The 22,328-nt window shown below is 43.6% G+C and overlaps 1 protein-coding gene across 1 annotated transcript in view; it reads right to left on the bottom strand.

Moving 5' to 3' along the window:
• kat6a (K(lysine) acetyltransferase 6A) overlaps positions 1–22,328 on the bottom strand; it is a 44,021-nt gene that overhangs the window by 3,643 nt on the left and 18,050 nt on the right. Inside the window, 14 exon segments of the mRNA XM_039803461.1 lie at positions 37–298; positions 537–1,223; positions 1,334–1,535; positions 2,432–2,663; positions 2,808–2,901; positions 6,569–6,730; positions 7,837–7,978; positions 9,276–9,391; positions 12,640–12,752; positions 14,289–14,608; positions 16,401–16,515; positions 16,776–16,857; positions 18,064–18,179; positions 20,020–20,128. Coding sequence (XP_039659395.1) covers positions 37–298; positions 537–1,223; positions 1,334–1,535; positions 2,432–2,663; positions 2,808–2,901; positions 6,569–6,730; positions 7,837–7,978; positions 9,276–9,391; positions 12,640–12,752; positions 14,289–14,608; positions 16,401–16,515; positions 16,776–16,857; positions 18,064–18,179; positions 20,020–20,128 — 2,752 coding nt within the window.

Genomic DNA, 22,328 nt, shown 5'->3' with positions numbered 1-22,328 from the left:
TGCCCCAAGTTTGGCATCGAAACCCTGCCTGCTCACCGTCTTCCTCTGAATCTGTGAGGTTGGAGTGCCGGCCCCTTTTGGGCGCTGGGTCAGACAACCTCAGAGCAGAGCGGGCCGGGGGGTAGCGGTGTAGTGGGTGGCCCAGGGGCGTCTCCTCCTCCAGCCTGGGCATAGGCCTCTCCGAGTCGGAGTCGACAAAGGGCTCGTCCAACACTTCGGTGGTCTCAGAAATCGTCTCGGTCACCACGCTGCTGTGAGGGTGGCTCCGCTGGCGAAAGCGACGCTTCCTCAGTGGCTTCTGGGTAGAAACAGGATGGGTTATTAAGTGTGCCTTTTGGAAATTTTGCTTAAAATTATACTACAGACTTCAACGACCCGGACTGAATGAAATCAAGAAGATTAAATGGCATGGACATCAATCCAGTTCTAAATACAACTGAATGCTTATTAATTTTTAAATTAGGCAATGAATCCATCTTAATTCTGAGATTTTAACATTTACATTACATAAACGGTTGACACTGTTAGTTTCTTACCTTGCATTTAAGCCCCATGGCAGGCTTGGTAAGGATGGGTGGGGAGCATGCCCTCCTCTCTTCATTATCTTCGTCATCGTCATCATCCTCCTCTTCTTCACTGCTTTCACTGAAGCAGCTCTTCCTGACAGGCAGAGACTCATTCAACCTGGAAACCACAGATAGCTGCGCCAGCCCCTCTCCGGGCCCTTCCATCAATCTGGGTTTAGGGCCTCTCTTTTTCCTTGGGGGCCGCCCTCTTCGTGTAGGGGTTATGGAGGGGTGCCTGGCCATGTCCAGGGAGTGAAAGGCTGTGGATTCTGCATGTCTGTCCAAGGAGAAAAGGGAGGGGGGGCTGCAGGCGGAGCCCGTGGTTTTTCCTCCTTCCGTTCTCTCCTCGTCATCCTCGTCCTCCACGGGGCGGATCTTGGGTGGCCGTCCCACCCGCGTGTTGTCTTTCACCTTGCCCCAAGGCCAGTTTTTGGGTGGGCGCCCTCGCGGTCGGCGTTCTCCATTTGTTGGGGGAGGGGGACGCGGTGGCTCTGGGACAGAGGGTGGACAGCGAATGGGAGGCGAAGTTGGAGAGCTTTGGCTAATGGGAAACCCCAGGAAGCTCTTTCTTTCCTCTTCTACCTCCTCGTCCTCGTCCCTCTTCTTCCCTTGGCGCATGTGCCAGGACATTGGCGGGACCCTGTGACTTGGTTTGATCTATTTACAGAGAAAAAAATTAAAATAAAAAAATCATCAACAAGAATGTACAACAACTTCCGACATCAATCCATTATTTCCACAGCAAATCCAAATTCAAAAGAAGGTACCTCCTTGCGGTTGTCTTCCTCTGGTTCTTCGTCCTCCTCATCGTCGTCGTTGTCATCCGCGTCGGCATCAGAGACCACCGTGTTGGTTACAATGACGGGAGTCCAGCGGAGGCACTCGGGGTCGACGTCCAGCTGCCGCGGCCGGGCGTTGAGACGAGCCATGTGGTTAGACACCAACTTCTCCCTTCGCACCAGGACCAGCCTGACAAAACCACAGCAACAAACAAACCGGAGCGTTAGAACTCTGCACGCATGCATGCGGTGCTCACCGTTTTGAGATTGAACGTGTCCCAGAACTTGCTTGAGACAGACATGTTTCCGCGGGCTACAATCTAGTGCCCATTTCGCCTTCGGTTTATACATGGCATCATCTGCAAGTTATATTGCTTATTATCATAAAAGCGGCATGTATACATCATTATATGTTTGAAAATGTATTGTTTAGAAAGTTAGGTCTTTTAAAAGTTAGCTAATGTGGTTGACTATATTCTCTGCTATTTAGTACTGTAAAAATTTGAGCTGTTTGTTATATATAGCAAACTGTTTTGCTTTGTGTTTACACTTTCCTAGTGCAAGATGTCATGTAGCTCTTAAGCTAAGCTTTGTGTGTCATATTGCATAGCGATGCAGCATTTGCATATCCTTTTTGTTCTTTGTCCACAGTTTTACACTTAAACCTTAAAATGCCAAAATCAACACATGAGCCCGTTCCTTGGAGCTGGATTAGGAGAGGGTTTAGCTGTCTGTTTAGCTGAGTATATGTTCGTGGGCACAACACTTAGTGAGGAAAGAATGATCCCACTGGCTAGCTAAATACTGCTGCTCTGCACTGACCACTACTCTGGGCCAGGCTTCTTTTATGTAATTTAAACTTTATGGCTTTAAAAAGGTTAACAAGATGCACAAAAACATCCCAAAACGTGTGAGGTTTTGAATATACAAAAAGTTTTGAACGATAAAAAGGAGAATAATTAAATTAGATTCGATATCAGTAACAATTCAGATTGAATTAAATTGACTGAAGAATGCAGGAAAGTAAGTGTTTGGTGCTCCAAATTTTCCCGGGGTGACTACCCCCAGACATAATGTGAATCTGACCTGTCTCCTCGCTGCTCCAGCATGTTGAGGCTGTGCAGGGTGGTGGTGATGTCCTGCGGGCAGATGCCAGTCAGTTTGCTAAGCTGTCGTATGGTGATCTGCCGATCGCGGACCTCGTGGAGACACTCCAGCACCACGCTGCGCCAGTAGGCCATGTAGGACAGTCGGCCTAGGTCCGACAGAGGCTTCTCTGGAGATCCCGGCTGGCCCTCGCGCTTGGACAATAAGTAGCCTACAGGGAGGGAGCAACAAGAAGACATCTTGAGCCTCAAAAAGTTGTACACCACAGAATTTTTCCAACGTATTCATCGATCATAAAAAGGAGCATTGGATACATTTCTTAGTTATTTGTGTGGTTCGAGGCTGAAGCCCTTACTGAAGTCGATGAGAAAGCGTCCGTAGCCCCTGCGCTGGTACTGTGGAAGAATCATGATGCATGACACGTTGTATTTCTGTTGACAGTGCTTCTCCTGGAGAAGAGGGAGAGACAGACACATTCCGCCATTAGTAAAAAAAAAAAAAGACATTAATGGAAACCACGTCACAGAAGCAGGCCTGTGTGGGTGTACAGCAGGGTGTTGATGGTGCTGCGTCCGCTCACTAACTGCTGTGTTTTGGCAGCGAGGCGGCAAGTTAATGGGAGCACCTGCGACCGCAAACTCCACAGAGAGGGGCAACGGAGGTCACAGTGTTTATCTGGGACACAACACGAGCATTTGTATATCTGTAGGAATGCACCTGTGCCGAGTGATGCCATGGCATTTCAGTTTCATTTAATTTTTTGTATATCAGTCTCTCTATTTTGGTTCATGTAGAATTCTTGGTAAGTTTGAGGAGGGTGGTTATGATTTACAGAGGTACGTATTCCTGGAAAATGGAGGCACGATGGCATTGTGGACACTGAAAATAAAAAAATTCTGAGTGAATATAACTTCGCCAAGAGGGACTAACTTTTTCTGGCGCCAATCTGATCATGGTGCTGCCCTACCGGCATTTGTCAAATAGTGTGATGAAAATGTTGTAGACCTAAATGTGGTGAAAACTAAAGAATTAATAATTGACTTCAGAAAATGCAGTGTCGAACCGGAAGCGAGCATGATGTACAAATCGTACAAGAATACAAATAATTTAGCAACAGCGTTTGGTTCGCAGCTGAAATTCAACGAGAACACAGAGGGCTAGATTTACTAACACTAGCGCAGTTTGCGCTGCGTCCGTTTATGAGAGTTCGGTAATAGAGCACGCTATGCTTCCACATTTTGCGTAGTATTTATCAACCCTGACATCCATCAGGCAATCAGCGTCTTTCTCCGCCCACTAGACCGTAAATTGCGCTGTAGCAAAGCGGTACTGGTGCTATGATACGGCTGAGTGCAGACTGCGATATCCCCACTGCTGATGCTATGACTGTTTGAAATGATCCTGATGCCAATATTTGTAATGTAGCGAGGAGTTTAACAACTGGTGGAATGGGATGTGAACGCTGAGTGGGAGATTCAATGTCATCTTTGATTTCTTCCAGTAACTCTAATATTGCATGGCTGCTTGATCTGTAACGCTAAATGATGTTGTGTTCACTGACAAAGTGTGATTCTGTGTTCAAACTATTTTCAGCCTCGCCTATGTCTTTGTCTTGCTCAAATTACTGTTGCCATTTCACCAGCGGCACAAAGGTCTACGAGGAAACTCGATTGCGGCTGGTTTAAAGAGGCGGAAAATTTCCCCCGCAGAATAGAGGCGCGCTCTTACTGACAGTCTTTGTAAATACCACGGAATATATAATTAGGTGCACTTTGCGCTTATCCTCCCACCTTTTTGGGTGGAACTCCCAACTTCCCCACGACCCTCCCACGAACGCATATTGAAAGCGCAACTTGTCTCTTCTCGCTCATGTGGCAGACAATCTGCGATTCTACCCAAGTGCGCCCTGTTTGTAAATAGCCCGCATCGGTTACGTCCGTCTTTGCGACCAATTAGCGCCTGGAAACAGGCGCAAACGGCTTGATAAATCTAGCCCAGAGTGCACAGTCAAGCGGGGACAGTTCACAATTCATTTGCTAAGGAAGCTGAACTCCCTTCGGTGTTTTTATGCAACTTTATTGAGAGTTTAACATTTTCATTTGTGTGCCGGTTTAATGGGTTGTCTGTGAAGGGCAAAAACTGTCTGAAAAATATTGCAACGGTCTGCTCCAAGATCACTGGAGTCCAGCAGAAAGACCTCCGCTCTCTGTGAAGAAACAAGTGGTTCGGAAAGCTAAAAAAATAACATGCACTTTTTAGTGAATATTTAGTTATGCCGTCAGGCTCGCGCTATTATGTGCATGCACAGAAAACTAATCGGTACGTGAATTCTTTTATTCCTTCAGCTATCAGGCTACTGAACACAACCCGCTGATCTTGATCTATGCGCTTGTTGTCACTGGCATGTTGATGTGGATTAGAGATGTTCCGATACCAGTATGGGAAAAGCCTCCAGTGAGTACTGGAGTCTATGCAACGATCCAATACCATGTAATTTAGCCTAGAAGAAAATGTACTTTAAAGTAGTTTATTGATGTTCTTTTTCCATTATGACTGACTGTCAAACTGGATAATAAAAGAAAGCTCTGTGGCGTTCATTGTTCATGTTTCACAAAGAGTTTAAACTGAGTCAGGCCATACAACAAAGACAGCAATCATAACACATCCATACAGGGATAGTAGTACACAGCTGTTAAAATATAGTATAATATACGTTTTTCTGTTTGTTTTTTTAACACTGGTATCGGATTGGTACTCTGTATCTGCCAATAAGCAAGTTCAGGTATCAGAAGCGATATCGGGAAGGAAATGTGGTATCGGACCATCTCTAATGGTGGATGCTGATGTTGATTGTTGTCGTTACTTACAGTACCAGTCAGAGGTTTGGACACACTTTCTCATTCAAGTGAATGGGAAAGTGTGTCCAAACTTTTGACTGGTACTGAATGTTACATACTTATGTATTTACATGGACGGGATAGACTGTAAAAATGAATTGCCACTTGGGCAAGTATTCTGAATCGGAATCCAGCACCAAGGATGAGGCTGGCAGCCTGGTGGCTAGGGCTGAAACGATTCCTCGAATAACTCGAATAATTCGATTACAAAAAATCCTCGGTGCAAAATGACTTGCCTCGAAGCTTCGTTAAATCAATGTTACCAACGTTGTATCGCTGACGGACGGTGTTTCCGCACGGAGCATTATTACTGTCGCACAGACGCGGCTCAGTCTGCTGCTGGCGACACATGCCAGAGCGTAAATAGCGAGGGGCTAGAGACAGGCTGGAGAAAACGACAGAAAGTGTCCAAAGTTTGGAATCAGTTCAAACGTAATTAAAACTAAAACTCTGTACAGTGTGTCTACTGCAAAATCAAACTAGCTTACCACGATAATAGCACGACGTCAGTGCTTTAGCATCTCAACAGAAAACATGGAGTCTAACTCATCCATTCCACGAAGTGGACCCAACAAAAGTAAATAACAGTTGTATAGACGACTACCAAAATCAAAGACATGAAAATACTTAGTGGTGACTACAATTTGATCTAAAGAGCTGACGCGTTGACTATCCCTTCGGAAAAACAGCTGATTGTTGCGCATCTCTCTCTCTCTCTGTCTCTCTCTCTCTACGGAGAAACAGCTGATCAACGACCTAATAGCACAAGTGTAACAGAGCTGTGTGACATTATAATCAAATATATAAATGAAAATCGGTTGAGTATAACTAATATTTACATATAGGGCTACTGTATATACAGATCAGTCTCAGGTTGAAAATTGTAGTTCTGAAAGTTAAGTTGCACACCTTAATGTAATGTTTGTGTATGTTTAATGTATGCCTTAGTTTGAGGTTGAAAAAAAAAAAAATCTTTAAAAACAATGTAATATAGCACTTATATGCACTTAATATGTTTAGTTTTTTGAGAGATGATATTGTAAGCAATGTAGGCAATACAAATGTAGTTTCTTTCCGAAAATGTAGCTTTTTTCCATAGTTTTTGTTGTTGAAAAACGCAAAAAAAAATTATCCGATTAATCGATTAATCCATCGATAAAGTGCTAGATTAATCGATTACAAAAAGAATCGATAGCTGCAGCCCTACTGGTGGCCCTACCTTGGAGAAGTAGCCGACGAGGTGGCAACCTTTGCCGTCGTTCTGGGTCAGGACGTAGAAAAGGAAGGGCTCCACGTCGTAGTAGAGGGTCTTGTGGTCCAGGAACAGCTTGGCCAGCAGACACAGGTTCTGACAGTAGATTGTGCTCACATTCCCATCAACCTGTTGTGGGATTAGTGAAGCAACACATCAGTACAACACGATGACACAACGTTCTCCTAAACGACTACCATTCGGTCGCAGACACACCGCTGCCCACAAGTACATGTCTGAGCTGCCGTTAGTGGGCTGTGGGACGAGGTAAAGGTGAATGGAGTAGACATTAAGTGTCAGGCAATGAGCTCAGCCGGGTCTCTGGAGACCCTGACGGATAGAGAGGCTGGAGGACAGAAACAAAGAGCTGCGAAGAGAAAGAGGAGGAGGGAGGCTGAGGTTGGCAGCTCGCCAGTTATCTCTGCTCTCCTCCGAGCGAGGATGGACTGCAGAGCAGGGGAAAAAAGGAGCTGCAGCGGCCGTGGCCTGCAGACAACAATCCACCGACTCTATCTGCTGCTGCGCTAGGAGACCCAGAAGAAGAGATTAACTGTAAATTGGTAATTAGGAATTCTTCTAATAATAACAGTGACTTTCCCTGATGGCATGAACAAAGGAATATTCCACTATGGGAGGGAGGGATGTTAATTAATCGCCATTAGGAACTGGACTGATCAACATACTTTGTATTTATAAAGTTGGTTGGGAGAGTATTGGTGCCCTGTGCATGGGATTAATCTCTGACCTACAGTCTGAAATAAAAAATATACACGGAAGCATGGAATACATTTTTAAGAAAGGACTCATTGGTCTCCGTGACTGTCTGAGGGGACTAGACTTAGAACACTAGATGATGACGTCACTTTTTACTGGTCCCTATACATAGTTTTTTTTTTTTTTAAATGTCGAAAAGAAAAAAGGCCAAAACATCAAATCTAGCTTTCAAAAAATAATTTTTTTTTTAAGTCAAAAACCTTGAATGCATCAAAAGCGTAAGAAAAATGTCAAATAAAAACACCAAAAGCGTCAAGCACCAACTCAATCCCCATTCAAACCAAGTCATTAAGCTTTCTCTGACGTCGGCAAGACAACGATAACGTTATTTAGGATACGATGAAGCCCGAACGGGCAAGCAGGTGGTTATATCGACTTGCCCGACATGGCGTTTTACTTGCCCCGGGCCAACGGGAAACCCTTACTGTTGCACCCTGCCATCTTTAGGAACAGTTCCTCACCTCGTATACAGAGACATCGTCCTTCCTGTAGATCTCGTTAGCAGGGGGGTGGAACCAGTTGCACTTCTTCATGTGCTGGTAGAGGATGCTGCGACTCTTCATGTAGCGCAGGCAGAACTCACATAAGTAGAGCTTGGGTAGTCTGGAAAGGGAAAAGGAAGAGTAGTGCAGTGAAAGACACGTGAGAAAGTGTAGTTTGACGGCGGAAAAAAGGGTCCGTGCGCCGGTGTCTTCATTAATCATAGGTGTGTTTTGGGCGTAACATGCAATAAACCAATCAGAGATCATCTCCCGTTCCCTTTAAAAGCCAGGCGCGTTTGGACCTTGGCACATTGCTATTACGATGGCGGATTTGCACTGTAATATTTTTATCTGTAATCTTTTGCATGTTTGTGTGCTGCTGCGCTTCCCTGTGTGTGTTTGTGTGTGTGTGTGTATGTGTGTGTGTGTGTGTTTGTAACAAGCATAGTGTGCGCGCGCTGTGCATAAGCCTAGGCGCATTTTACTAATGCGCTGTTAAAATAACAATGAAATGCTGTGTTGTTGACTTTAGACCAGGTTTTTGTTGGTCAACGGCGCGATCACTTCCCGCTGCCTCAAGTTAGCAATACACCCAGAATGCACCTGAACACATCTCCCTGTAAGACCATGGTGCATGGGTGCAAAGATGGGCGCAGGTGCATTTGCTATTTAAACGGCGCGGGCGCTGGACGGGAAACTGACAACTGCGTCGGTCTTAAACTAGCGAAGACACTTGCGTCGGAAGAATGGTCGCAGCTAGGGGCTGGAATGAATAGTCGAGAAATTGATTTGTGGATAGACAGAACGTTTATTGGCAAACATTTTGACAATTCTTTCAAATGTTCACTGGTTCGAGCTTTCTAAGATGCGATTATTTGCTGGTTTCTTAGTCTTTTATGAAAGTTAATTTAACATCTTTAGGTTTTGGGCTGTTAGTCAGACAAAACAATTGATTGATTATGGAGCCAGAGTGTTCTTATTTTCAAGTCAGACAAAACCAGCAATATGAATATGTCAACTTGGGCTTTGGGAGATTGTGATGGGCGTTTTTATGGACCAAGCGATTAATTGAGACTATAATTGTTAATTGCTTTTCACAGCTCTTGTTTTGAAAGAAGCAAACAACTCTGCAATGCCTGAGCCATCTGGGAACCAATAGGATTTGAACAGCAGCACATTTGGTAAGAATAGTAGGGCTGATTTTATTCAACAGTTCCGTAAATAAAAATGAATACACCCTCAGCAAATCAGAATCAAATTGCCTCCATGGCTCTGGCTGGTTACCTGCCAAAGTAGGTGGTAATGTAAACAACCTTATAATTGCCCTCCATTACGCTGGTGGTAATTGCTATGCCTACAAGCAGGACTGTGAGCTAAGTGCATTATGCTGTTGTGCTTCATTATGAGCATTAGCTTACCTGCTGTACTCCTGGGGGTAGGGAGAGGAATACCACGTCTGGATTTCAAACTTGCCAAATTCGATAACTGACGGACAGCGCATCTGAGGGTCCGGTGGACCCGTCACCCCGACTTTCTGTTTAGGTGAGCAACAAAGAAGAAGGAAGAAAGAGAGGGAGAGACATGCAGGGTCAGTGGCTGGTAGATCACGGGGCGAGTACACCGATTACACACCAGGACCTGCCAGCTTAGTAGGGGTGTGAATCACACACGTTATCACGATACAATATTGGGTGTCATCTGTAACACAGGCAAACCAGGGGAGCCAAGATGAAAGCAAACGTTACAGCTTAAACGATTAATACCATTAAGTCATAGACCAAAACCCGCTTCGGCTTACTTTGGGATTCTCAGGGAGACCGGGCTACCTGCTAGTATGACGAAGTGGAGCTGTATCTATCATGTACTTGACTCCACTGCTACTCGACCTAGATAATCACAATTGCCTTTTTTAAAAAAAAATATTTTTTTTTTTACACGCATCATGAAAGCTTAGTACTCTGCCTGCATCAAACACTTTAACACTGGTTTGAACATTCCAGGCAGGATCTGGGTAGTGTTAATTTTGTCACCTATTTTTAATTTAGTCTTAGTCTTAGTCTTGTGCCAAACATTTTTGTTAGTCAAGTTTTAGTCGACTAAAAGTCTCGTCATTTTAGTCTAGTTTTAGTCAAAAGAGAACTCAAGGTATCTTAGTCGAGTTTTAGTCGACTAAAAGTCTCGCCATTTTAGTCAAGTTTTAGTCAAAACATTTTAGTCTTTTTTTTAAATAAATTATTTCTGATAACCATTTCAGTCAAATAGTTATAAAAATAAATAAATTATATAAAGTTATATAAATATTGAGCCTCTTCCTTATTTCACCAGTAAACGACAAAAACAACCACTGCATTGGAAAAGGATATTTTACAATAAAATAAATGCAGCACGAAACTGGCGAGGCGTATTTCAAGTGAACGCAACATATGTGTTGTTTTTCAGACAACGGCAGCTACAGACTGTCGTACGTCTCGTGTTGGAATCCTACACAGTGAAATAGAGACAAACCTTTACACCGTTTAGCTGTCTGCATTGTAACCCTTTTATATATGTCAATGATTGTAACCGTGTTTACTCCAACTGCTAGCTAACGGTAGGCTAACGTTACCTGCTGCCAAGTGTAGTGTTAACTAGCGCCCCGTGCAGCGATGTTTCGGTTGACTCTAACGTCCGTTTAGGAGCATCAGAGAGAAGCGCAGGCATTTAAGTGGCACCAAAATCTGCGTTGCTATTCGGTCCGGTAGATAACAGTTGTTAGGGCACCTGTCGGTGCCGTAGCACCGGGTCTCGGTAACTGCTGAATATTCTATCTCATGATGAAAAAGTAGAGACGATTGTAGACGAAAATGAAGAGAGATTTTATCTTAGTTTTATTTTATGCAAAACATTTTAGTCTCGTCTTTTTTCGTCAACAATAATGCATGTTAATTTAGTCTTAGTCAGCGTTTTTGGACATTGGCGCAGTCTCGTCATCGTCTCGTCTTAGTCATGGAAAAAAAGGTCGTTGACGAACATATTTAGTCTCGTCTCGTCTGACGAAATTAACACTAGATCTGGGATAGTGTTTTAATATGACTCCCATGACGCTGGACCAAACAGCCGCTCTCTGGTTAACCTACCTTCCTACTCATTGCCAGGTGCACCTTCTCCGTGACATTGACCAAGGAGAGAGGGAACTTTTTCTGTTACAGCTTTCCGACCGGGGTCAGAAAGCACAGGGGAGACACGGTACTCGCTCTGAAGCTAACCCCTGTCACTCTCTCACTCGCTCTACCACGCAGCACACAAGTATAAATGCTCACCACTGCAAAGGCCACTTAAGAAGGCTACGGTGTAGGTCTAACATCAACCATTGTGGTTGAAATGGCTTTTTATTCATGTGTAAGGTAAACTGGTTTTGAATGATCACTAGTCTTTTGACAAACTCTGGATTGATGCAGGTTTCATGCAGGTTGTATAAACCTGCATGAAACCATTGTATCCATTGTGTATCCATGTATCCATTGTACATAAAAAAAATTAAATAAAAAAAATCACACACACCGGTGGCAGTTAAACTTGAAAGCGTCTGCTCTGTAGCATTTATTCTCTTCTACTGTGCGTTACTTACTCGGAAAGTTCAGTGGAAAGAGAACTGGAGGTGGCCACTTTGTAATACAGAGAACTTTGTTTCGATGCATAAGCAACAATTTTCTGAGGCAGCGAATGACAAATCAGTTCTACACCATTTTCACCCTCAGTCTACAATTTGCAAATAACTAACATCAGGGCTGGATCATTTTTAAAACGGGAAGAACATTAAAGCACTGCCTATGCATCACAATAACAGCTGGTAGTACAGTCTGTTAGCAAACCATCTAGCTAGAAACCCCTATTCGAGTCTGATAAAAGTATTGGGAAAAGAATCGATGCATGAAGATAAGAGTAGAAGGAGTGTAAACAAAGCGCTGTGTCAGAGAAGATGGCGACGCCTACCCAGAACGCGATGTACCATGACGTAGTTGCCCCTTCTCTATTCGCTCCCGACAAACATAGGATGTCCTTTGACACCATCGCTAACTTTACGTGCCTAACCGAGACGTGGCCGAGGCCTCGTGCACTCCGCCCCGTTGGGCCTCCAGGGGGTGATTACACCGACCAGCCACCAGCCCTTTCGACCATGGGAGCATCACAAGCAGAACGTGAAATTCCATGTTGTCCAACGACAACACTGTACCTTCATTACCATAAGTGAAGTTTTTGTCCCTCAATTACCCCTTATTATTTGCATCTATTGGTCATTTAAAACCAAACCTTTGATCTGCACTCATCATCCTACGCTGCCCCGTGTGCCCTGCTTCTATGTTAATAGCTGATTTTGATATACATGCTGCAGTCGGCAGCAGCTCCTTGGAAATTCAATTATTAATAAAAATACAATAGACTAACAGCTCATTGACCCTTTCCACCCACAAACGTGCCTACATCCTACGGACCTCGTCTGGGAGAAAGCCTTGATATTTTTACGAGCTAGGTGGCGTTGACTCTTTCTGACCACATTCTCATCGCCATTGACATCCAGCTCCCTCCGCTGCACACCGTGGGTTTACATAACATCATGTCCAATGACTCCAGCCTGGCGGCCACAGTCATAGCCTCATACAGCTCCTCCCAGGTCCCCCAGCTGATCCCGTCTCCCTCTACAATGTGGCCCCCCTCTTCAGGTCGGTCCTCCCTTCCCATCGTCCCATCTCTGTTCCTTCAACAAAATGTTTAAGACATTTCATATCCGTCTTGTCTGTGTACCTGCAGCGCCAGCTCCTGGATGTGTCTGAACAGTTCAATGTCTTTTTCCGTCAGGTTCTCGTGGCCGGGCAGTTTCTCATCTTCGTCACGCCAGTCGCTGCCTTCCTGATTGTCTGGGGATTTAAACACAAGAGGCGACATTGATGCAAATCTAGTGAGAAGGCTTGCTAGACAGAGTGCCAAGATGTGTGCTGTCGGAGCTTTTAACAATTGTGCCACTAGCAGCCACTAGCAGGCAGACATTGAGGCATTTATACATGGTCAGTTTTCTTAAAATAAACTGATAATCAAACAATATTTTCTTTTTAAAGTAGAGAGAATTTAGCTATTTTACCACAGGGGATGACTTGAAAGACCAACATGCAGGTCAAGTATATCATCAATGAGTCACAAGTCATTTGCCACCTTGCTCTGTTGTTAGTACACTCTCTGCTCTGACTAAACTGTGCAACTGGGGTTAGCTCAAAGTTATCACACACGAGACATGGAGTTCTCAGAGAATGTTTCCTACTTCATTTGGGGTTTCCATGTTAACCGGTGAAGTTGAACATACTACCTACTAGGGACGCCACGGCGAGGACATTTTCCCACCAGGCAATATACTTGCGACAACGCCGGTGTCACCGATTACGCCGCAAACCGCACCGCGGCTGTGTCTGGCGTCTCCGGAAGCGCCCCGAAACTTCCGCCTGGCACCCATGTTAACCATAGTATATTAAGATGATGTTAACCTATTGGGCTGTTCAGACCATAGCGGCGCTGAGCTCCACGGCAGGCTCTCTTCTACTGTGCGTTACTTACTCGGAAAGTTCATTGGAAAGAGAACTGGAGGTGGCCACTTTGTATTACAAAGCACTTTCTATCGATGCATAAGCAACAATTTTCTGAGGCAACGAATGACAAATCAGTTCTACACCATTTTCACCCTCAGTCTACAATTTGCAAATAACTAACATCAGGGCTGGATCATTTTTAAAACGGGAAGAATATTAAAGCACTGCCTATGTATCACAATAACAGCTGGTAGTACAGACTCTGTTAGCAAGCCATCTAGCTGACAACCCCTAATCGAGTCTGATAAAAGTATTGGGAAAAGATGCACGAAGATAAGAGTATGCGTTTTAATCTCATGATGCTGATGGCTCATCAAAGTGCAAATATTACCAATTTATGCTGTGGACGTTTTTGAGATGTTAAAATCCATAGCCTACTTTTCATGTTTTCGCAGTCACTTCATTAATAAGTTTTGTTGCTGCACTGTTACAAATTAGTTTTAGGTCTCGTTCACTACACACAATACAGTACATTCACATCTTTTTATGTACGGTAGTTACATTGCAATTCCAAAGCTATTCATGATATCCCTGTCAAGAACATTACCTTATTACATTACCTTTATAAGTATAATAATACAGTTTTTGGTCAGTTTACAGTAACACATTCTAAGCTTCCAATCTTGTACCCTTTTGTAATAATAATAATAATAATACTTACAATAATGGAAAAACTTGATTCTTTTAGTCAACTGGACCAGTAAAAATCTAATATCTTGCATCAACCAGAGGTGTTCATCTGCAGACCAAAAGTCATCCCACAATGGTAAAGTGAAGTGCTGTGTGTATAGGCAGAAAAATACAGCTACTCCTTACCTCCTCTGTCATCTCCTTCTCCTTTGCGACTGGCCTTCTTTCGGATGCGGCACTGCTGTGAATAGTCCACTACTTCCTGCCGGGCCTTGCGGCCCTCAGGCGACGGCGTGAAGAACTTTGTGAGGGCGTCGATGAGGCCCTTTGTCTTGTTGTTGAAGCGCAGGCTGCCCTGTGACGTGTCGTCGTCATCGTCCCGCATCGAAAAAAGCAGCCGGTCGTCACCAGGGTAACCCTCGCAGGAGGAGCTGGAGGATGAGTTGGCCGAGGCAGAGCGCTTCCGTCGACCACGCCCGCCCAGCTTCTTGAAGGGCCGCCCCGGCCTGCGGAGGGAAAGGAGTCTGTTTAAAAGTCTGCTTATCGGGCACCTGGGTAGCCTGGTAAAGCACGCGTCCATATACTAGAGCTGTCAATCTTCCTCTATAATACCATTCGAATTTCATCTGTTATTTGTTTTAATATTTGAATATTTAATGCTCAAATGCAGCCTGTTAATAATATGTACTACACTACTCAGGCTTATGCATTGTCAATGCCACTATAAGCATGTGGTTCTTGTTACACGTTCTGTCCACTAGAGGGACTTCCAACATCAGCCTGGCCTTGAAGGGGATCTATGTCACGGTGCATTGCATTTCTGGCACGGCGCTCTCTTTACACTTTCCACCACGAACACACAGCGACAAACCAAAATCAACAGAGAACTCCGTAATGAAACATGCTCTAACAAGGGTAGTGAAGCGGCTCTGTTGTAAAGGCTAACGGTGCTCCGTTAGCACAATGACATCATGTTAGAAAGCACAGCCAAAACGATGTGTCATAAACCAAGTAACCATAGTTTTAGCCACGATGTTAACGGCATTAATAACTAAGCCAAAAGGTGCTGTCACTACTATTTTAGTGATTCATAAACAACCTGTTTTTTGCAGATTGTCACGTTACTTAGAATACAGCTAACTGTGAGAGCTGTAGGGCAGCTAACATTAACTTTAGCGGTCTCCACTAAGCTCCCAGCTAAGCTAACGTTACTATAACGTGCGACGCAGTTAGGAAACAAGAACAACTAACTAATGATAACGTAAGCATGGCTCGGTGGATGTCGATTTTAAAGTCATGTAAAACCATTTCCTGTCCTCCTGATTTCCAGCCACAGCCTGTAACCCCCCCCGTACTGACATTATAGCTCCGTGATCTTAAGACCTCACAATGCCTTGTGTTTCTCACTCCCGCTAACCTATTATTCATCAGACGTGACATGACAAAAGCATTTCGTTTTCACGTGCGGGTAGGCCAAGGTGAGAAGAGGGAGATTAGCTGACGTTAGCCAACGTATTTATAAAAATAAAAAAAAGAAATGACATTCAAATAGTAATTTCAGCATTCGAATAGTATTGACTTTTTTACTATTCAAATTATATTCGACTTTCGGAATTCGTTCCAACAGCCCTACAATAGAGGTTTACTCCTCAACGCAGCGGAGATTGGCATGGGGTACTTTCCATAAAATCATCTCAATACAAATCAAACCAGCTATTAAGTTAACTGAAATAAAACCATGCCAATCTCTAGGTATGGTGAAGGGTATGTGATGATGGGGGGGTATTTTAAATCCAAAGGCCAAGGGAACTTTATCAGGATGCATAGTATCCTGGATCCATGAAAGAATTGGCCTTTAAAAATAAAAATCTGCCTACCTCGATTTGAATTTAACATAGGGGTGAGTATCCTTATGCCCCCTGTATTTTAAGGAAGAACATTTATTTATTTACAATACATTATTCATTCACAAAGAAAATTGGTGTCCTTAAAGGTCGGATTTTTCCTCATTTTTTTAATTAAGGCATTAAGATCAATTTCAAAAAAGATGATTTTTTTTATTCCTCTTTTTAGACAACTTTAGAATGGGTTCATAAACTTATAAGCACCACTGTATCAGTAAGAAATTAAATAGAAAAGGGCAATGGCCATAAAAGAAAAAAAATTGCTGTAAGCTCATTTTAGTAGGAGAGTAGGCGTTGTGGCTGTTGTGGTGAAGCAGATACATGGCATGTTGCTGCAGCTCTCTACTGGGCTAACACGGTCTTCAGACGACATCAGCTGAAGGCATTCCTTTACCTGTTCTTGGGCCGGCCCAGCGGCGCGTTGTAGCGCCGTTTGATTTGTGCTGCCTTTTCGTGTAAAAGCTTCTTTCCCTTTTTCCTGGGTTGGCAGATTTGACAAATCCACATGCCTGGGAGAGAAAGAGCAAAAGCGCAGGTTCACATACCCTGAGGTGGATAAGACAAGACAGGCTTCAGTGCAGATACCAACACGCTCGGGGACATATCGAATACATTAGCACTTAGCGGTGAAGACGACTATAACGGTCGCATACTGTAGGGTGGTCAATGTGTGAGCTTTGTGTATTATTTCAGTTGAATCCACGGGAGGCTGTAAATGACCAACGAAGCGGTAAGGTGATGAGTTAAAGTAGCAGTCCTGTTTACTTACCTTTTGGCATCCGCGTGAGGGGAGGATCACAGCACTCCATGTGGAAGCCCCGGTCACAGGAGTCACAGAACAACATGTTGTCCTGAACAGTACATACACACACACACAGTATGGATGATTATCAATTATTTAGATTAGGGCTGTGCAAACAATCATATTTTCGTCACGATTTTGGCTCCTAACGATCACAAAAAAAACTATGTATTTTGCACATTACATTTTGCAAGGAAACTGTTTATTAGGGGCCGAGCAGCGAAGCCAACATAATTGTCATTATTTTATTTTTCATTATTGAGCAGCCCTACTTTAGATGTGTCTCAGACAAGGTTTAGTCTCAGTGACCCAATTTAATAGGGAGGCATTGTACATGATAAACGTACAGTACCAGTCAAAACTTTCCCATTCACTTGAATGAGAAAGTGAAACCTTTGACTGGTACTGTACATGAAAGCTAGAACAAGACATTTTATTTGTTTTGTTAAAGGACTATTCCGGCACAAAATGAACCTAGGGGTTAATAACCTATGTGTACCGAATCGATCGTTCTCTGGGATCTGTTTTCATGCTAATCAAATGTGTCTCTATAGAAATATCAATTAACCCTGTGCCCCGACTACTAGCGTTAGCACCTAATCACCGGTTTGCGGTAGCTTTCAAGCTACAGACACATTCGATTAGCATGAAAACAGATCCCAGAGAACGGTCGACTCGGTACACATGGTATTAACCCCTAGTGTCATTTTGCTCCGGAATTGTCCTTTAAATCAAATATGTGTCAACCATTTCCAATAAGATGGATGTGATGCGCTTTGTTTGAGGATACATTTATTGGAGGGCTGACCAAAGCTCCTGAGCTCATTCTAATGAAACAGATTTCCACGTATGCGCAAAAGTGCATTAAAAAAAACTTTGTTTAATTACTATGAATTTGCCATTTAAAGTCGGACAGTACTTTGAAAAATATCCACGATTGGTTTGAGCAACTTCTTTTTTTCCAGTTTATTCTCCGTCCCCAAAGATGAATTTTTGTCAGTGTGCGTCTTGGCAGTATGTTGTGCATTTTGTCTCACCGTCAAACCTCTCTACAAACGTTTGAATAACAATGATTCCTCGCTTGACAAGTAGGCGAAAAAAGAAGATTGAAATCATGCCGGTACTGACTAAAATAGCTCAATCCCAGGACCACAGATATGTCTATCAGCATCTCTATCTGGTACTTAAGCAGGGAAAGAGAGCACTCACAGACACTGTTAGGCTGCCAGGCCTCCATATTCGCTCATCCACTCACCGCATTCTTTCCTTGATCCTGACAGCTGCTGCAAGTCTTGCATTCGATGCACTGCCACCACAGAGCCTTGACTCGCGCTGTGAGCTCTGGGGAGAACTTGAGACAGGACGGGTGGCCTGCAGGTAGATAGACATGCATACACAAACGACAGCGTCAACGTCACAGGCTCTTTTGCCGCCGCTGACTGACAGCTGTGACCCACTTGCATCATCGCAGGTTGAAAAAGAAGAGGAAAAAAAAGAACTCCTTTTGGAATTGAAAGCCCTTACTGAATCAAACCTGGCTGCAAAGAGAGTGTTCAAACATAAATGACAATCTGTCAGAGCTGTGCTTTTGCTGTTTTGAAGAGTAGCTGTAGAGTAGATGGTCTTGTCTGGGACATAAACCCACTGAGGAAAGAGGAGGAACATAATCTGTCCTCTGCTTTCACTAAGCTGGAGGAAAACCATAATTATATCCAAACTTTCTCGGAAAACGCAGGCCGGTGCCAGTCTCTGTCAGTTATTGTGTCCGTCAAACTCAAGTTTAAGCATGAGATCCTGGACCCCCAAAAAAAAAAAAAATGGGCAGAGGTAAAAGAAAAATAACCAAAATAACACAACAGAACAACTCTAGAAGGTAAGTGTGCTCACAGCTTTAAAATAGCAATTGAACAATTAGAAATGTTTGAAATACTGAAAAACAAAATGAAGGGGTAGTTACATTTGACTAATGGAATTAGTCAAAGAAGACGAAATAATAGCTAATGGAATTATCAGTCAGTTGAAATGTCAGTGGACACATAACCACTGTAAGCAGTTGAAGGGGCAGTTGGATAGGAAGATGAAAGTAATTGAAATTTCAGTAAAAGAAGAAGCACCAGAAATAGTTGAAGTGTGTGTCTGAACATAGCTACGTGCAGCTTCCTAAAATGACACTCACAGTAATCTTTTTCCAGCTCCAGGATGGTGTGCCTGGCATTGTGCTTGTATTGGTTTTAACACTACAAATGCATTTTTTAAAAAAAGAGATTATTTTTTAGAGACTACAGATTTGTGACTACATGATAGAGACAGAGCGCATCGCGTCATAATCTGAAAGCCACACCCACCGGGGTAGGGACAATTCTCCGCTCTCCATTGACTTCTATTGAATGAGGGTTCCTCCATGTCAATTTCGTCTGCTAACAAACAACAGAAAAATGCCTAAAAGCTGCTGTGTGGTGATATTTACTACCAACAATGTAAAGAACCCATAACTTCAGTTTGTATAAGCTGCCGACCCGGAAAACTGAGTTTTTATGAAGACAACAGTGGAAACAGACGTGAGGAATCAGCAGGAAGATGGATCCTGACACTACGCTAACGTTATGTCTGACATTACGTGTGTTCGCTTAACTTACAGACAGACAGTTAGGCTAAAACTGACATTTGAGTATCTGTCATAAAAGCTCAGTTCTTCGGGTCGGCAGTTTATAAAAACTTTCATGTCATGGGTTACACGTAATGTCGGACATAACGTTAGCGTAGTGTCAGGATCCCACAGTCTTCCCATCTTCCTGCTAATTCCTCACGTCTGTTTCCACTTTTGTCTTCATAAAAGCTCAGTTTTTCGGGTCGGCAGCTTATACAAACTTAAGTTATGGGTTCTTTACATTGTTGGTAGTAAATATCACCCCACAGCAGCTTTTAGGCATTTTTCTGTCGTTTGCTAGCAGATGAAATTGACATGGAGGAACCCTCACTCAATAGAAGTCAATGCAGAGCGGAGAGTTCTTCCCCGCCCCCGCCATAAATGCACGCTCCCTCTCTATAACTGCGTGTATTCTAACCAATCACACTTCCAACCAATCTATACTTTGCAAACCGCTGATTGGATCCTTTTCCTCTGTGGTTCCTAGGACAGTTTAACCAAGTCACAGACTGAAATGGTGCTAGGATCTGGGGTCCTACTGGTCACAGAGCAGCACTCACTCACCACTATTGCCACAGTCGGCGCAGGAGATGAGCTCCTCGGGCCTCTTATCGCGATTCTGCTCCTTGGTGCCCAGGCAGAAGCTGCAGATGGGGATGGGCTCTGCCACCGGCTGGCAGACGGACAGAAGAGAAAGAGAGGGGAGGGGGGAGGGGGGGGGGGGGAGTTGAGAACGTCAGACAACTTAACCGCTTAATTGTACAAGTCAAAACAACAAAGTGGCCATGCCAAAACTGTAATATTTAGCCACGCTAAATGGCATGGCTCTATGGATGACAATGTCAGTTTGTAAAGATATTCCATGGTTCCCAGATGATGAATCCTAATGACATTTTTTTTGAGTTTTTCTGTAGCACCACTATGAGGTTGATGTTTAGGGTTTAAAATTAAAGGTTTCGACAAATATTGTATATTGCCATGGCATTTTGGACATACATTTACGTCCCCCTCAGGATGAAATGTAATAACTTTGGTGGTCCCTTAACCGTTCACCTAGCGCGTCAAATTTTTTATTTGTAATAAAGGTTTACAAAAGCGCGCCCATCCAGACAATAAATACTAGGTGCTGGACAGAAGAACAAGTTAAAGATGGAAACAGAGTCCGCACACTAGATGCTCCCATGAACATATATTTATTTAAATCGCCACCTTGACGCTCGAAGGCACTTCCCGACTCCGCATATTTATTTTAGCGTCAGAACACTACCAAATATTTACAACCCATTCTTTAAAATGACATTTTGCCAACAAAGTTCTGTACAAAATTCTAACACTGTGTTATCTATTATTTAAAAAAAAGGTAGAGTACTGTGTAACCCTTTTCACATGGTGATTTTGAAATTCTTCCATTCGTAGTGCAGCACACATCTAGAGTCTGGGGGGAGTTGAGACCGTCAGTCAACTTAACAGCTTAATTGTACAAGTGAAAACAACAAAGTGGCCCTGCCACAGTGAATGACTGTTGCTGTGTGCATTAACAAGCCAACAGCGGACTGGAGAACTACAGTGAAAACCACAGAGCATGTGGATCTGTGAACAGAGAGTTTAGGATAATGACGAGCGTGAGAGCTACACGGTGACGAGGGAGCGTGTATAATTTAAGTGGCGTGTCACGTTAGAGGCTGCCACCGTGTGTCAATGTCTCTGCCGACTTCTGTGTTGTGTGATCAAAAGCTATTCTCGGTGTATCTTTGGTTGGACTGGCTGGGGAGTTTAATTCCACTGCAACACGTCCCATTTGACACTTATTCTGGAACATGGCATCAGACATTCATTCCTGGTGTAGTGCTGCATAAATCTTTTAGTCTGTCCTAGGGCTGGGCAACATATCGATATTATATCGATATCGTGATAGGAGAGTAGATATCGTTTTGGATATTGTAATATGCAGGGTTCACACGCATTTTAACCAATGCTTTTCCATGACTATGTGTTCCTGAAAATGTCAGTCGACATTATATAATAAGAATAAAAATCTGTGTTAAAGTTTACCCTCAGAGGTTTAACTATAAAATGAATGACTAGTTATGTGGTTCATAGTGGGATTCATAATATCGCTCCCCGAATAGAACGTTGAGGTTAAGATGATGTGAAAATACATTTATTAATGACATGTAATTATGCTGTGTTAAAAGAAATTCCATGATTTTTCCAAAACTTTTGGGCACCACCTAAATCAAGTGAATGTAAAATCAAATCGGGAGCATCAAAACTAACTAAATTGCTTTTCTCAGGGTGCCCGGATAGCTCAGTTGGTAGAGTGGGCGCCCACATATAAAAGGTTTACTCCTTGACGCAGCGGGCCTGGATTCGACTCCGACCTGCGGCCCTTTGCTGCATGTCATTCCCCCCCCCCCTCTCTCTCTCTCTCCCCTTTCAGGTCTTCAGCTGTCCTGTCAAAATAAAAGCCGAAAATGCCCCAAAAATGATCTTTAATGACTTTTTTCAGAACTAATGGCTGTAGCTGGTCTCTTGTCAACCCTACAATATCATCGCAATATCGACATCGAGGTATTTGGTCAAGGATGTCGTGATATTTGACTTTCTTGAGATCGCCCCGGCCCTAGTCTGTCCCCGAAAACACAAACCATGCCAGCAGGTGTGTACTCAGTGACACAGAACAAACACATTCTCGGATATGCACACAAGCGCAGGACTAAGCCAGGTTTGTGTCCAGGCAAACAGAAGGCAGGATAAGACTTAATATGTTGTTAGGCATCAAATAGGACGAGTGTGTCCAATAAAGTTGAAAAATCACATCCCTGAAGCACTGCAGGTGCACTTCACACGCACAAACACAAGAGGGAGGGGCC

Source organism: Perca fluviatilis, chromosome 6, assembly GCF_010015445.1.
Source record: "Perca fluviatilis chromosome 6, GENO_Pfluv_1.0, whole genome shotgun sequence".
In the NCBI taxonomy this organism is placed as follows: domain Eukaryota; kingdom Metazoa; phylum Chordata; class Actinopteri; order Perciformes; family Percidae; genus Perca; species Perca fluviatilis.
Note: the sequence above shows the minus strand (reverse complement) of the source record. Positions and strands in the feature narration are given on the sequence as shown.